Source organism: Eschrichtius robustus, chromosome 9 (assembly GCF_028021215.1).
Source record: "Eschrichtius robustus isolate mEscRob2 chromosome 9, mEscRob2.pri, whole genome shotgun sequence".
NCBI classification, from domain to species: Eukaryota; Metazoa; Chordata; class Mammalia; order Artiodactyla; family Eschrichtiidae; genus Eschrichtius; species Eschrichtius robustus.
Window position 1 is genome coordinate 55,068,687 of NC_090832.1, and position 13,689 is coordinate 55,082,375.

General features: G+C 36.2%; 1 protein-coding gene across 1 annotated transcript in view; it reads left to right on the top strand.

The window, feature by feature from the left end:
* HACE1 (HECT domain and ankyrin repeat containing E3 ubiquitin protein ligase 1) overlaps positions 1-13,689 on the top strand; it is a 98,238-nt gene that overhangs the window by 60,944 nt on the left and 23,605 nt on the right. Inside the window, exons 13-18 of the mRNA XM_068551384.1 lie at positions 2,050-2,118; positions 2,365-2,452; positions 8,505-8,616; positions 8,708-8,805; positions 8,988-9,075; positions 13,110-13,259. Coding sequence (XP_068407485.1) covers positions 2,050-2,118; positions 2,365-2,452; positions 8,505-8,616; positions 8,708-8,805; positions 8,988-9,075; positions 13,110-13,259 — 605 coding nt within the window. The remainder of the gene's footprint in view (positions 1-2,049; positions 2,119-2,364; positions 2,453-8,504; positions 8,617-8,707; positions 8,806-8,987; positions 9,076-13,109; positions 13,260-13,689) is intronic.

Here is a 13,689-nt window from a genome sequence, read left to right on the forward strand (position 1 = left end):
TTTCCTTTCCAGGTGTCCCAAGAGAATACTCCAGGATTGTGGTCGGCCTCTATTAGCACCAGATACTCAGGCTCTTTGGGAAAAGCCCCCAGGCTTTTGGAATGTATTGGGTTGGCCAAAAAGTTAGTTTGGTTTTAAGTAAAAATAAAAGACACATTTTTCATTTTCACCAAGAACGTTATTGAACAGCGTATTCATTAACCAAATGAAGTTTTTGGCCAACCCACTAATATCAAATTCTTGGCATGTTAGTATGCATAGCATTGAATAGTGCCCAGGAAGCGACCAAGGGGTTTTGCGTTTATCAAAGAGCCGGTGTACCTCCTCAGTGTTCTTAGGAGGCACTGGTGCTTCATTTTTTAGTAGCGTTATACCAGGGATTGGACCCGATATCCCATTGGGTTAGTGGACAAAGAGTGACAGTAGTGAGTGAAGTGGTGACACAGACCATAGGCCTCTGGTGTATTTTCCCTCAGGTGGTGCCATTGGTTTCCATTGTGAGGCTATTTTACTGTGCTAGGTTAGGACACTTAGTCTAGGCACAACATACTGACACCGTGGTTACAGACAGAGGTCTCCCCTCCTCACCTACGGGAATCTTCTCGTGCCTTTAGCCCAGAGCCTTTCCTTGGGTTGCGGTAATAGCCTTGCTGTCCAATTCACTCTCCTTAGCTCTCCTTGGCCTTGAGGCGAAGAGGATCCTCACACATACTAATAGTCATTCAAGGCCTGTATAATTAGTGGTCTCATCGTCTCATTAGACCATAGATGGCCTTGATCATACTGCTCTGAGGAGACTGTTGGCAGCTGTGACCTTTTGGGTTTTGTGTCTCAGGCAACACATGACAGAGGCAGTATGCAAAAGCACGTTGCTGCAAGGCAGATCCCCAGCAAGTGGTGCTCCTTTCCCAGATGATGTTACTTACCTGAGTTAGGTGGTAGTAAGCAAGCTGCAGCTAAAGGGCGTTCCTCTTGGCTTACTGCAGGGCAATCATGCAATCCTGCTGAGTACGCCTATCAATAACCAATGTTGTGGCTGGACTGGCCCTTGTGATTCTTAATATGATTACAGGATGTCCTTCAGCAATAACCATTGAAAACTTTGGGGGAAAAAAGTGTTTTTACTTATAGGACCTGGAAATTACATGGCACACCTGGGGCCACACAGCGAGGTCATCATGGGGGGAGTGGGGGGAGAGAGAGAGAAAGAGGGAAAGAGCACACACAAGCCTGGGGTCGAGGGCAGGGTACTAGGGTTTCGAGGGCTCACTGTTGGTGAATGTAAACGTAAGAGTGGGAGTATAAAGCATGAGAAGAGAAAAAAACAAGTAGCCCAAATGGTCAGTTATCAAAATTAACCAAGATCTCTGAAACAAAGGAGCCTCAGTGGGAGGCATCCTGGCTCTTTATCTAGTTGTGGGCCTGGCATTGTGTTTATTCGAGATAGCCATCTTTGAAGTGGATACTTCACCAATCAAACCTTAAGTCAGGCACTTGCATTACGGAGTAGAGAAAACCCAGTTATCTGGGCTTACGCTACGTGCTTATTATTTCCTTTTCTGATAGATGAAGAAAAGCTATAATTTCTTTTGTAATTGCAGAAATAACAAATAATACTTTGCTGTTTTTGGTTGTTTTCTGATCTTTAGGATACTCATTGAACTGATCTGGAATTAGTACAGAATATTTGAGTTTTAAGCATCATTTATGTTATTAACATGTAGGATGGTGAATGTCACTTTCTATAGGATCATTTAACTATGTATTGGAAACATATAGACGGAGATGCTTAAAATTTCAAGGTTTTTAGAAAGTCACTTGTTTATATCATCTGTTAATGAAAAGTTATTTTATATATATATCTGAGTGTGTGTATATATATATATTTATTTCATATTATAAATCGACTAAGCATGCCTCAGATTCCATAAAGACAATCCAAACCCCATTTTTTGTGTGTGTAGAAGCCAGTCCAATTCAACACATAGTCACATTTGCCATATCACCAACTTTGGTCTGTGTGTTCTGATTGTTTTTTACCCCCCACAGAATGACTTCACCCCGTTTCATTGAATTTGTCTGCAAACATGATGAAGTTTTAAAATGCTTTGTTAACAGGTAAAGCTTTCTTGGTTTCATGGATTACTCTTGTAGCCTTTTCTTTCTTTTCTTACAGTTTTTATCTCAACAGAAAAAATGTTACTTCTATTACTATTCAAAAAATGCTCAATGACAAGTACAAGTGTAGTAGGTGTGGATTAATATGTATTTTTATTCTGTTTCAATATCTGTATATCTAAATTTGCATGTCACTTAATGCTACTCATCCTTCCCATCCATGTAAACAATGTGTTTTTCTTTTAGGAATCCCAAGATTATATTTGACCACTTTCACTTCCTCCTTGAATGTCCTGAACTGATGTCAAGATTCATGCATATCATAAAAGCTCAGGTAGTGCTTTTTTTAATCTTGTTTTTAGAATGTCTAATGAATACTGTTCAGCTAATTTGAATACTGTTCAGTAATTGTTATACTTGAGACCACCTGCTGTAAGTGGAGTGACATTACCTTATTCTTTACTTTAGTATATGGAGTTACATTAGTGTGTTACTTTTGTATGAGGAGTAACTTTAAGAAATGTACATTGAGTGCCTACTATGTGCAAAGACAACATGTTGCCACATTGCTGAAATGGAACACTAGTCCTATAAGGCTGATGGTCCTTGGGGATTTTATCCCCAAATACATTTGGGAAATATAACACATGCCCTGTTGGAGATTAATAAAGCATATCAGCAGCTTGCTAAAGGCTTTGAGAAGCCCTTTGGTAAAAATAATGGTTTAGCTTTGTTAGTCTTCCAAACTTAGTTGACCTGAGAGCTTTCCCCGACGAGGGTTCGTTCCATATATCTCATGTTTCATGAAACATGCTTGGGAAAAGCTTGTTTTGCTACTTAGCAGCTATGTGACTTTGGGCATATTTCTAACATCCTTGAGCCTTGGGTTCTTCATCTTCATCTATAAAACAGAGATAATGACACCAACCTCATAAAACCTCCATGGTGAAGAATAAGTTTTAAATAGTGTATATATGTTCAATAAATGGTAGTTGTTTTGGAGAGAGAAAGGATATCTTCTGTCTCCAAGGGGATCTTAATTCAGTCTAGAAGGGGAGATAATAAATGTACCCGTAAAATACAGTAATTACAGTATGACCTGATTCTATAGGAGTTTAAGGGAGGAAGAGCTTGCTTTTGGCTGCTGTTGTCAAGGGAGATTTCAAAGAGGAGGTGGATTTTAATCTAAAAAACATGCAAAATTTTGATAGGACTAAATGGGGAAGATGAACATTCTAGCCAAGATATGGGTCAGGACATATAGATGGAAAAGTGTATTAAAATACAGTGGGTTAAAGCAGAAATTTTGTGTAGGTGTGGAATGAGATGTAATTCTGGGAAGGTAGATTAGGGTTATAGTGTTTGGAACGTTGATTGCCAGATTGCAGACTCTCCATTTGCTAGGCTGTCAGGAGCCACTAATAATTTTAGGAGAATGACATGATCCTGCAAAGTTTTAGGAAATAATTTGTATGAAATGTAGGCTAGACTGGAGGTAATGGTTTGGTTAGTAGTCATAAGATAAATGCTATAGGTAGTTTAAATTGTCTTCAGGGACACTGATCCTTTTAGAAATTAAAGCTAAGAACTAATCTTTATAAAATTATACACATGTGTATAGGTCTCCTTTGGCATCTATTTAATAATGATGATGTAAAAGATAAGGTAGTAGTAATAACTTGCATTTATTGAATGCTAACTTTGTCAGGTTCCGTACATTTGTTTCACATAGATTATTTTATTTTTTTAACAATCATGTGAGATAGGTACTCTTTTACTGAAGCTGGAGAGGTTAAGTAACTTGTTTAAGTCATTCAGCTACTAAGTGGGGGAGCCAGAATTTAAAAGTCCATCTGGTTCTTAAGTTCATTTTCTTAATCTACATTAAATTACTCCATTCTAGGGTAAATGAGATTATAGGTGAAAGAAGCTTTTAGTTTTTGAAAGAGGTAGTTTGCTATATTTAATACTGTCTCTGCTTTTCACTTCCTTTTCCCTCTTCCCTTCCTGTATTCATTCAAAGAGCATCTGCGTTAGCTGTCCACCTTTTTGACCCACAGAGGGGGTTTTGTTGCCTGACCAGTGCGGGTGTCCACTTGCATAGTGGTGGCCCAGTGAGGAGCTTGGACGTGCTAAGGAGGGTCTTTGTGTGGAAGGGGAGCTCAGCACGGAGTATGTGATTTGGCGTGGTATATGGAGGATGTCCAGTGTGCAGGGTGGTTACAGTTGCTCAGAGTAGTTTGACAGAGCTTGAGTGGGGTATAGGGTATCTATGCAGTGAATGGTCTATGTCAGTGACAGAAGATTGATTATGTATGAGGTGGGGCAGTTGATTGAATAAGTCAGTATAGTAAAGATAATGTGTCTCACTGTTGGAGAAAGTTAAAAAATAGAGGAAAACGATGAATCATGTACTATTGGATTGGAATTGGAGATATCATTGTGAACTTATAGTTTCCTATGTGGTTAGATAGATATAGCAAACCTGGCATCCATTTCTTGGTCTCTGAATACCATTCTCAATGAACGAGAGCCTGTTGGAGAAATGGCTAATTCAGAGAAAGTACAAGATGAGCCTGGATCATCTTATTGTGCCAGAAAGTTGTGCAAAGAATTATGAGGTTATGTCAAAACGATTCAGGACCAACTTGAATGGATTCTACTGGCCAAATCTGGAACAATTTGAACATCAAAATAAATAATGATGGCAAAATATTGCAAATAAAATCGGAACCCGTAAGTCTATAGTGAAAGAATTAATGAATAAATGGAAAGTTTGATGAAGGGTGGGATGTTTTTATAGGTTCCAAGTATCTCCTCTTAGAATACTAACTAATTACAAAGATTAAAAAGGAACTTTACAGTGGAGAAGCTTGGCAGTGATCACAGCAGACATACCAGTGTGCCAGCTGATAGGATGCACTGAGAATATGGTATCACTTCTTTGATATTCCTGTCAAAGATGCATACCCTGAATTTAATCATGGGAAATCATCAGACTAACTCTAATTGAGAGACATTCTACAATATAACTGACCTGCAATCTTTAAATGTAGGTCATGAAAATTAAGAAAACACTGAACAGCTGTGCCAGAATGAAAGAGGACAACTAAACGCAGTTCATGAGTCATTATGCTATACAGGATATTATATGGATCCTGGCAAAACTTGAAATGGGGTCTGAAGATTAGATATAGTAATGTATCAGTGTCAGTTTCCTGATTTTGCTAATTGTAAACTGCTTGTGTAGGAGAATTCTCTTGTTTGTAGGAAATACACACTGAAGTATTTAGGGGTGACTGGACATCATGTTAGCAGTTTACTTTCACCTTAGCGGAAAAAAAAACCCACCATTGTACTATACTAAGAAATTTTCTGTAACTTGGAGACTATTAAAAAAAAAAAAAGTAAAAACAAAAACAACTACCTCTGCTAAGGGATTGACTTCTTCTTCTGTTGGTGGTTTTCAGGTGGCCTGGTAGTTAAAGGGAGAGACATTTTGTATTGCTGTACAAATACTATTAAGAAGAGCCTCTGTAATCAGTCCTGTTTTGTGATATATTTTATGGAAATGCAGGTACTCAGAAAGTTTACATTCAGAAATGTGCTCTTTGGCTCTGTAGGTATATGGATGTGTGTGTGGATGTTCTTATCTTAACAGATAACTTACTAGCTTTTGAAGGTAGCATTTTGTACCTTTTAATGTTACATTTGAATTACTTAAAAAAAATTGCCACTTGTATTTATTTTCAAATGGTCCACATTTTCTATACGAAGGATAGAATTTAATATTAAATATCTTATAATGGCAAATAAGTTTACTGTCATTTAAAATACTTATTCGCAATAATTTTAACATTGTTGTGAGTGATAAGAACAACATCTATTAGCGTTCTGGGAGTTGAGTATTTGCACAAATTACTTAACCTCTTGGTGCTGCATTTTTCTCTTCTATGAAACGGAGATAATAAAAGTCCCTTTTTCTCAGAGTGTTGTGAGGATTAAATGTGAAAATGCATGTAAAGCGCTTAAAACAGTACCTGGCTTATAGATGCTTTAATAAACATTAGTTAATTTATGATTATAATTATTATTATTTTGTTCTGTATTTGCATTATTTCATTTAATCCTCAGAATTAGCCCTTGAAGTAGGTATTATTTCCCCCATTTTACAGGTAGGAAAACTAAAGTTCTGAGAGGATTGGTAATTCCCCTAAGATCACAAACCTAGTAGTGGCAGGTCCAGGATTTCAAACCATGTTTATCAGACTTCAAAGCCCATATTTAAATACATTACTTCTGTGTAATATTTTTTCTCTCCTCTTTTACCTAAGTTTTAGGAATAATCAGCATTAAAATTTCAAGCACTTAACATTCTAGCCTGTTTACTAAAAATGAAATATTTATATGACCAGTAATGAATATATAACAACAGCAGCGTTTTATTCAAAATGTGGAAAACTGCTAGAAGTATGGACAAAATTATACATTTAACTTTGGAAAAGGGAACATTTACTCTTTTCTTATTGAAAGAACAGACATTAAAAGGCAAAAATTAATCTTGCACCAGTTATTTTCATAAAAATATTTTTATTAAGAATTAATAAAAAGATGTTTAAGTCTTTTGAAGAAAACAAATGTTTAGTTTAGCTCAGATGAAGAAATTTACTGGTATCCTAAAAATTGCATGAGAGAGAACCTCTTTGTGGTGTTGGACATGGATCGTATTTATCTCTTGAAACTCTTGGCTTTTGTGGTATTGCACCACCCTGGTTCTCCTTTGACTTTTCTAGCTGTGTGTATCATTTGCTAATAAGCAAATTCTCAATCCTGACCTGTGATCATAAACTTCTCTGTTCTTGGTGTTTGTCCCTGTATCTTTAATCTCTTGAACAAGGGACATTACCTTGTCTCCAATTTCAGCTTTGTTCATGACTCTCTTTCTAATGTCTCAGCTGCAGAACGTTCTAGTGTTTATTTCTAAGCTCTTAGTAGTTATATCCCAAGTAACCTTAAATTCAGAATATATAAAACCTCATTAGTTGTCTTCCACCAGTGCCTTCTAGGAGTGGGGTAGACGGGGGTGGTGCTGGGGTTCCCCCTCTAAGCTGTTTCTGATTTTAAGTTCTGCCCCTAGAGATCTTCTCTTACTTTTCTTCTTTATTCAGAGGAGTAATGTCTTTCGTATTTACTTCATTGTTCTTCTTTCCTACCATGACCAGGACCGTATCACTCTATACCTATTATTTCAACTGCTGCCTAGATGGCCTCCCTTTATCCTGGTACTACTCTCATTTTAATGAGTGCATTTACCATGCTATTCCTCTGACCAAGTATCTTCAGTGGCCACTGTGTCTTTTACTTGATTCGAAGGATCCATAATTATGTCCTTGATTTACTTACAAAAACTTCCTTCTTTCAATATGTGTAGGGTTATGCCGGCGCCTTCACTGCATCTTCCGCGGAGACACAGTTTCTCCTTCTGAGCCTTTTTCCTTGTCTGCCTTAGCCTAGTGTGCTTTCTTTTCCTCCTGCTTGAGCAAGACTTACCCATCTTTAAGTCCTGGTTCAGACCAGGACCTCATGAAGCCTTTGTACTCCACTTATCTGCACAATCTCTGAATTCTTAGTGCACTGTGGTCTGTACTTCACTGTTTAGAACTTGATATCATTATGTGTTATATTGTTCCAATGTTGTTCTCATCTCTTTAACTGTATTTAAACAGTTTTCAGCAATGAAATTTTTACAGCTCTTATGTTACCTGAGTATTGGCACATCCTAGGTACTCAATAATACTTTGTGATGAATAAAATTATAAATCACTTACAGTTTGCATATCTGGCAAAAGAACAAAAGGTAGAGACTTTCTTTACTGCTCATGAGATCTTATTCTTCAGTTTTTAGGGTGGAGGAAGGGAAGAAAAAAGGATAACAAATTCCTTTCTAGTTGCTGCATATATTCAAAGGATAGAAATTAAAATTAGGCGTAAAGATTATTTTCATAGAAAATTAAATGAACATGCAACATAATTTTTCTGGATGTGGAAATTCATTCTTACAAGCCTTCTTGGGTTTAAAAGAAATTGAGAGTGTGTTCAATTGTATGTCTGATATTGAATTCTTTTAATTTATCAAGTCTTTTCTGTTGATAATGTAGGGAATTAAAAGAAATATGCTCTCTAGGTAGTCAAAGTGTTTCAGCTCAGACCTGCCTTTTTGTGAATAGTGGATGAAATATCAGAACCTTATCTAGAACTACTTATTATAAATAAAGGTCTAAGAATGATTATTTGTAGAAAGGGCATTTAGCATGCTAGTTAAGTAAATCTGACAGTTAAGTGACTGAAATACTGCTAACATATTTCACTGTTATTTGTTGGGGTAGCCATTTAAAGATCGCTGTGAATGGTTCTATGAACATTTGCATTCAGGACAGCCAGATTCAGACATGGTGCACAGGCCAGTGAATGAAAATGATATCCTGCTAGTTCACAGAGGTATGTTTAACAAAGTGATGTGTGTGTGAGGCACGAAATACACGTTATTGTAAATTTTAATATGTAAAATTAACCAATGCTACATATTTAGATTCTATTTTTAGGAGTAGCTGTGAAGTTGTGTCAAAAGCAAATTGTGCAAAGCTAAAGCAAGGAATTGCTGTACGGTTCCATGGAGAAGAAGGCATGGTGGGTATAAAAATAAGTGTTGTTAAGATCACTGTCTCTAAAAGATTGAAATGCCCTTCAATAAAGTTTAATATTTAATTGATAATGGAAGAAATTTAATATAATTTTAATGTTATTATTATTTAGAAAAAAATTTCACCATATATTTCTGTTGATACTTAATCTTATTTTCTTGAACTCAGGGTCAAGGTGTTGTGCGTGAGTGGTTTGATATTCTGTCTAATGAGATAGTCAATCCTGATTATGCATTGTTTACCCAGTCAGCTGATGGTAAGTTGTACAGTCTAGATGACTTTTTCTGTGACTTGTCACATTTTCAGACTACTTCAGTGCATTTTATCCTTTTAGTCCTATAGTAGCCCTGTGAGCTAGGGTGGTTGGATATTCCCTTTTCATAGAAGAGGACATTGAAATTCAGGGTTTTTGTTTACGTTAGCAGTTAATGAGTGGTAGGATCTTGAGTGGAACCTGACTCAGCCTAGCGTTCTTTCCTCTGAACAGTTGGTTCTCAAATGCTTGCCTCAAGGACTAGTGCTGGCCTCAAAGAAGTTTTCATCAGTTCTTTGTATAAAATAAAACTAAATTTATTCAATTTAAGGATCGTCCTTTAGTCTACCTTTCTTGAGTTAAAATTTCCTTTTATAAAATCATGCTAGTAGATGAACTTAAAAAAAATACAAGTCCGTGTTGGAAAAGTTAAAATTTGCTAACCCTATTTGAGTTTCCAACTCTTAAAAGTTATTGGTCATTAAAAACAAAGTCTAGAAATCATGGTGTGTTAAATCTTAACTTATAATCTGTTTGTTTATAGTAACTTTGTTTTCAGCCCTTTTAAAAGATTAAGAGTTGGTAACTAAAAAGCTCTTATTTAACCATGTAATGCAAGTAAAAAACGTTCTTTATTGAAATGATGTTTGCTACCTACTGAATTGTAATTTGATACTGTAGGCTAGATGGCAATGGTTACCACCTCATTTGTATAAGATATACCTGAGAGTTCTTTAACTTAATAAAGATTTACATCCAAGTGAAGGTGGGATTTCAGTTTTTAAATGCTTTGTTCAGTTGCTTTTATTTCCTGAAAAATTTTTCTTTCCCGATGTTTAAATTCTTCTATAAGGAGAGAGTGTCTTATTAATTGTAGTTTCCTATTGTATCCAACCAAACCAGCAGCAAATCTCCATTGAATAAGAAGGATGACTGTATGAGAGGCAAGTGGGGGTGGGCTGCAGTGATGCTTGGGAACTGCAGATATTCACCTATGTGATGGGCTCCTCAGACACATTCGGTGTATTTGAAATTATTTAGGAATATGGGACTTCCTACTTTAATTCTGTAACCTTTGATTATTTGCTCTGAGATGAACTTAGTGTCTTTGTGATTTTACGACAAGTATGATGAGGCCCTAGTTTAGTTATTTAGGCCTAATCTTTGAAGCAAGATTTAGCATTAAAACATTGTATTTTAGATTTATTTCTTTTCTTTATAGTCCCTTATTCTAAGTTGTTTATTTAGTTTCATATCTGAAAAACAGATTTGGTGTGGAATCATTAGTTGAGGTGATTATTCTACAAATTTATAGCAGATAATATGATGAAGCACATAGACCATAGTTTCTGATTCGTCCTTTTTGTAAGCCATGTATGTCTTCTCTTTGGGGCTGTAATATTAATAAAATATAGATGAAATATTTTCATGTTCTTATGTTTAGTTGACAAGAAGAAAATTACATTTAGGGTTCCTAAATGTGGGGAATGTTTAGATAGACCTAATGTATGTAGTAATTTCTTTAAAGCTTGCTTTCTAATTAAATTAAGATGCTTACTATAGAGCAATAGTAGTGTAGTAGAGTGGCTAAGAGTTTGGCCTTTGGCGCATTCCACTGAATGTGAATCCTAGCTCTGTCCCTTTTTCTGCTATGATCTTGTGCCAATAAATGTAATATTTCTGGACCTTGATTTCCTTATTTGAATATGGTGATAACCTATGTTTTGTAATATAGTGGGAAATCAGCTGATGTGTAAAAATGCTTAGCCCAATGCCTGGCACATAGAAATCAGAAATAAATATTAGATGCTATTATTATTATTATTTTTAAAATATTTTTAAAAATTATTTTATTTATTCATTTTTTTTTGGCTGCGTTGGGTCTTCGTTGCTGCACGTGGGCTTTCTCTAGTTGAGGCGAGCAGGGGCTACTCTTCTTTGTGATGCACGGGCTTCACACTGTGGTGGCTTCTCTTATTGCGGAGCATGGGCTCTAGGTGCATGGGCTTCAGTAGTTGTGGCACATGGGCTCAGTAGTTGTGGCTCGCGGGCTCTAAAGCACAGGCTCAGTACTTTTGGTGCACGGGCTTAGTTACTCCGCGGCATGTGGGATCTTCCCGGACCAGGGCTCGAACCCTTGTCCCCTGCGTTGGCAGGTGGATTCTTAACCATTGCACCACCAGGGAAGCCCGATGCTATTATTATTATTCTGTGAAAATGATATTTTCTTATTGAATAGGGTTTTTCTGAGATGATGAAATGTCACAGTTTTATTGGTTTTGAACTTAAAACATGACATAAACTTTATATTCTATCTTAATTCACTTTCGAGCTAAAAATTATTATTCATTTCCTGAAGACATTTTCCCCCGTTTGTTTCCTTTTTTTCTTTTGATTTCTCTGTATCTATTCTTTTTAGTAACCCAAATTTCCCAGAAAGTACTTAGAGAAGGAATTATACACAGACCTAGGGGAGAAAATAGGTAAAAGTATTTCTGATTATTCTCAGAATATTGTATTTTTGGAATAATGGTTATGTTTGTCTTTGAAGTCTTTCTTCATCTCACAAAACTTCGTTTTGACTTTTTTTTTTTTTTTTTTTTGGCTGTGCTGGGTCTTCGTTGTGGCATGCGGGCTCTCTAGTTGTGGTGTGTGGGCTCCAGAGCGCGCAGGCTAAGTAGTTGCGGTGGGCGGGCTCTCCAGTTGTGGCACGTGGGCTTAGTTGTACACAGCATGTGGGATCTTAGTTACCCCACCAGGGATCGAACCCGTGTCCCCTGCATTGGAAGGCGGATTCTTAACCACTGGACCACCCGGGAAGTTCCTGCTTTGACTTTTAATATCCAATCTTATATCATGACTGGGAATGATTCTCAAAAGGTACTTAACAGTGGGTGACTAGCTTCATGTGGCCCTTTTAAGTCATTCAGCCATAAGCTTCCAAATGTGTACCTTATATCTAAGTAAACTTACTGGTCATGGCAATTTAGTCCAGTGCCAGCACTGATAAATCAAAGACCAGCAAAGCACAAAGAGTTAAAATATGTATGCTCAATGGCCAAACATTTCACTTTCCAATACTTTCACTTTTCCTTTGTTTATTTTTGATGCTATTTCATTAGATTTATCAGTCTTTCTTTTTGCCCAGGTACCTAGAAGAGAAGTAAATAGCATGAGCTCAGTAAATATTTGTTGAATGAATGAGAGGTAGTGATCACACAGAAAAAATAAGGAAGGTTATTTAAAGTTGAGATCTTGGTATTAGGTTTTTCCATTGCACTACATTTTTTTTTGAGACTTTCTTATTGTGGTAAAATATACATAACATAAAATTTACCATTTTAACCATTTAAAAGTGTACACTTCAGTGGCATTAAGTACATTCACCACTATCTATTTCCAGACTTTTTTTTCATGTAACTGGAATTACCCTCCATTGCACTAGAGTTTGGCAATAGTCAATAACTATTGCTAACGCTGTTTTTACTTTTATACCTCAGTGGTACTTATTCAAACTTGATTATTTGTCATGAGGAAAACAGTTGTACATTTAAAAATTTTAGTTATTCTCTTGTAGTGCTCAATTCCTTAAGGAGCAAAATGTAGTGAATACCTGCTACGCTGGGCATGTATAGGTGAATGAGACAATGTCTGCCCTAATTCATAGCCTAAGTAGTTATTTCCACACTGCCTGGGAAAACGTGTGTGTGTGTGTGTGTGTGTGTGTGTGTGTGTGTGTGTATGTATTTCTAGGATCTCTCTGACACCTCTTCCAACTACTTTCAGTGAAAAGTATTCTAAAATTTTCTGTTTGCACAAAGACTTATTCTGATAAGTATGTGTGAATTAATGATTATCTTTAGTATTTCCAATTCCACTGTTAAATATTCCACAAAGAACATTCTTTGCTGAAGAACGTTTATACATAATGTAACCTTAGCTTTGCTGCAGTTGTATGTGAACTAATTTACCTGCATTGAAATGATCTCTCTTAGGCGTGGTCTTAAAAATAAATTATTTTGTCTTTATTTTAATAGGAACAACTTTTCAACCTAATAGCAACTCCTATGTAAATCCTGATCACTTGAACTATTTCCGGTTTGCTGGACAGATCTTGGGATTAGCTCTGAACCATAGGCAGCTGGTGAACATTTACTTCACGAGATCATTCTACAAGCACATTCTTGGTATGGCTCCATTGTTATTTCCTTAGGCATTTATTTAAAGTGTTTTTCTTATAGGCTTTAGCGAAAATTAAGTAGATAAATGGTGGCATTTTGGGTGAATAATTTTTATTTTGATTGGAGACAGTCTGTGTATGTAAGGCATTTGGGGGCCTGAGGGAAAGAAAAAAATAACCTACATTTTTGATTAAAAAAAGTTTTTTTTTTCCATTTTAGTGTGTGTATGTTTATGCTAAAAATGCATTTTAATATCAATATACTTAAGAGAATTGGCACTTTTTAAAGTTTATAATAAGTTCCTGAATAGCTGTTTCAAAGAAAGGCTACATTGTAGAAATGTAAGCTTAAATTTACAGACTTCCAAATTCAGGAATTAACATTCATTTAAATCATGCTGTGAATTGGATTATATTTTGCAGTTTTACAGAGTATC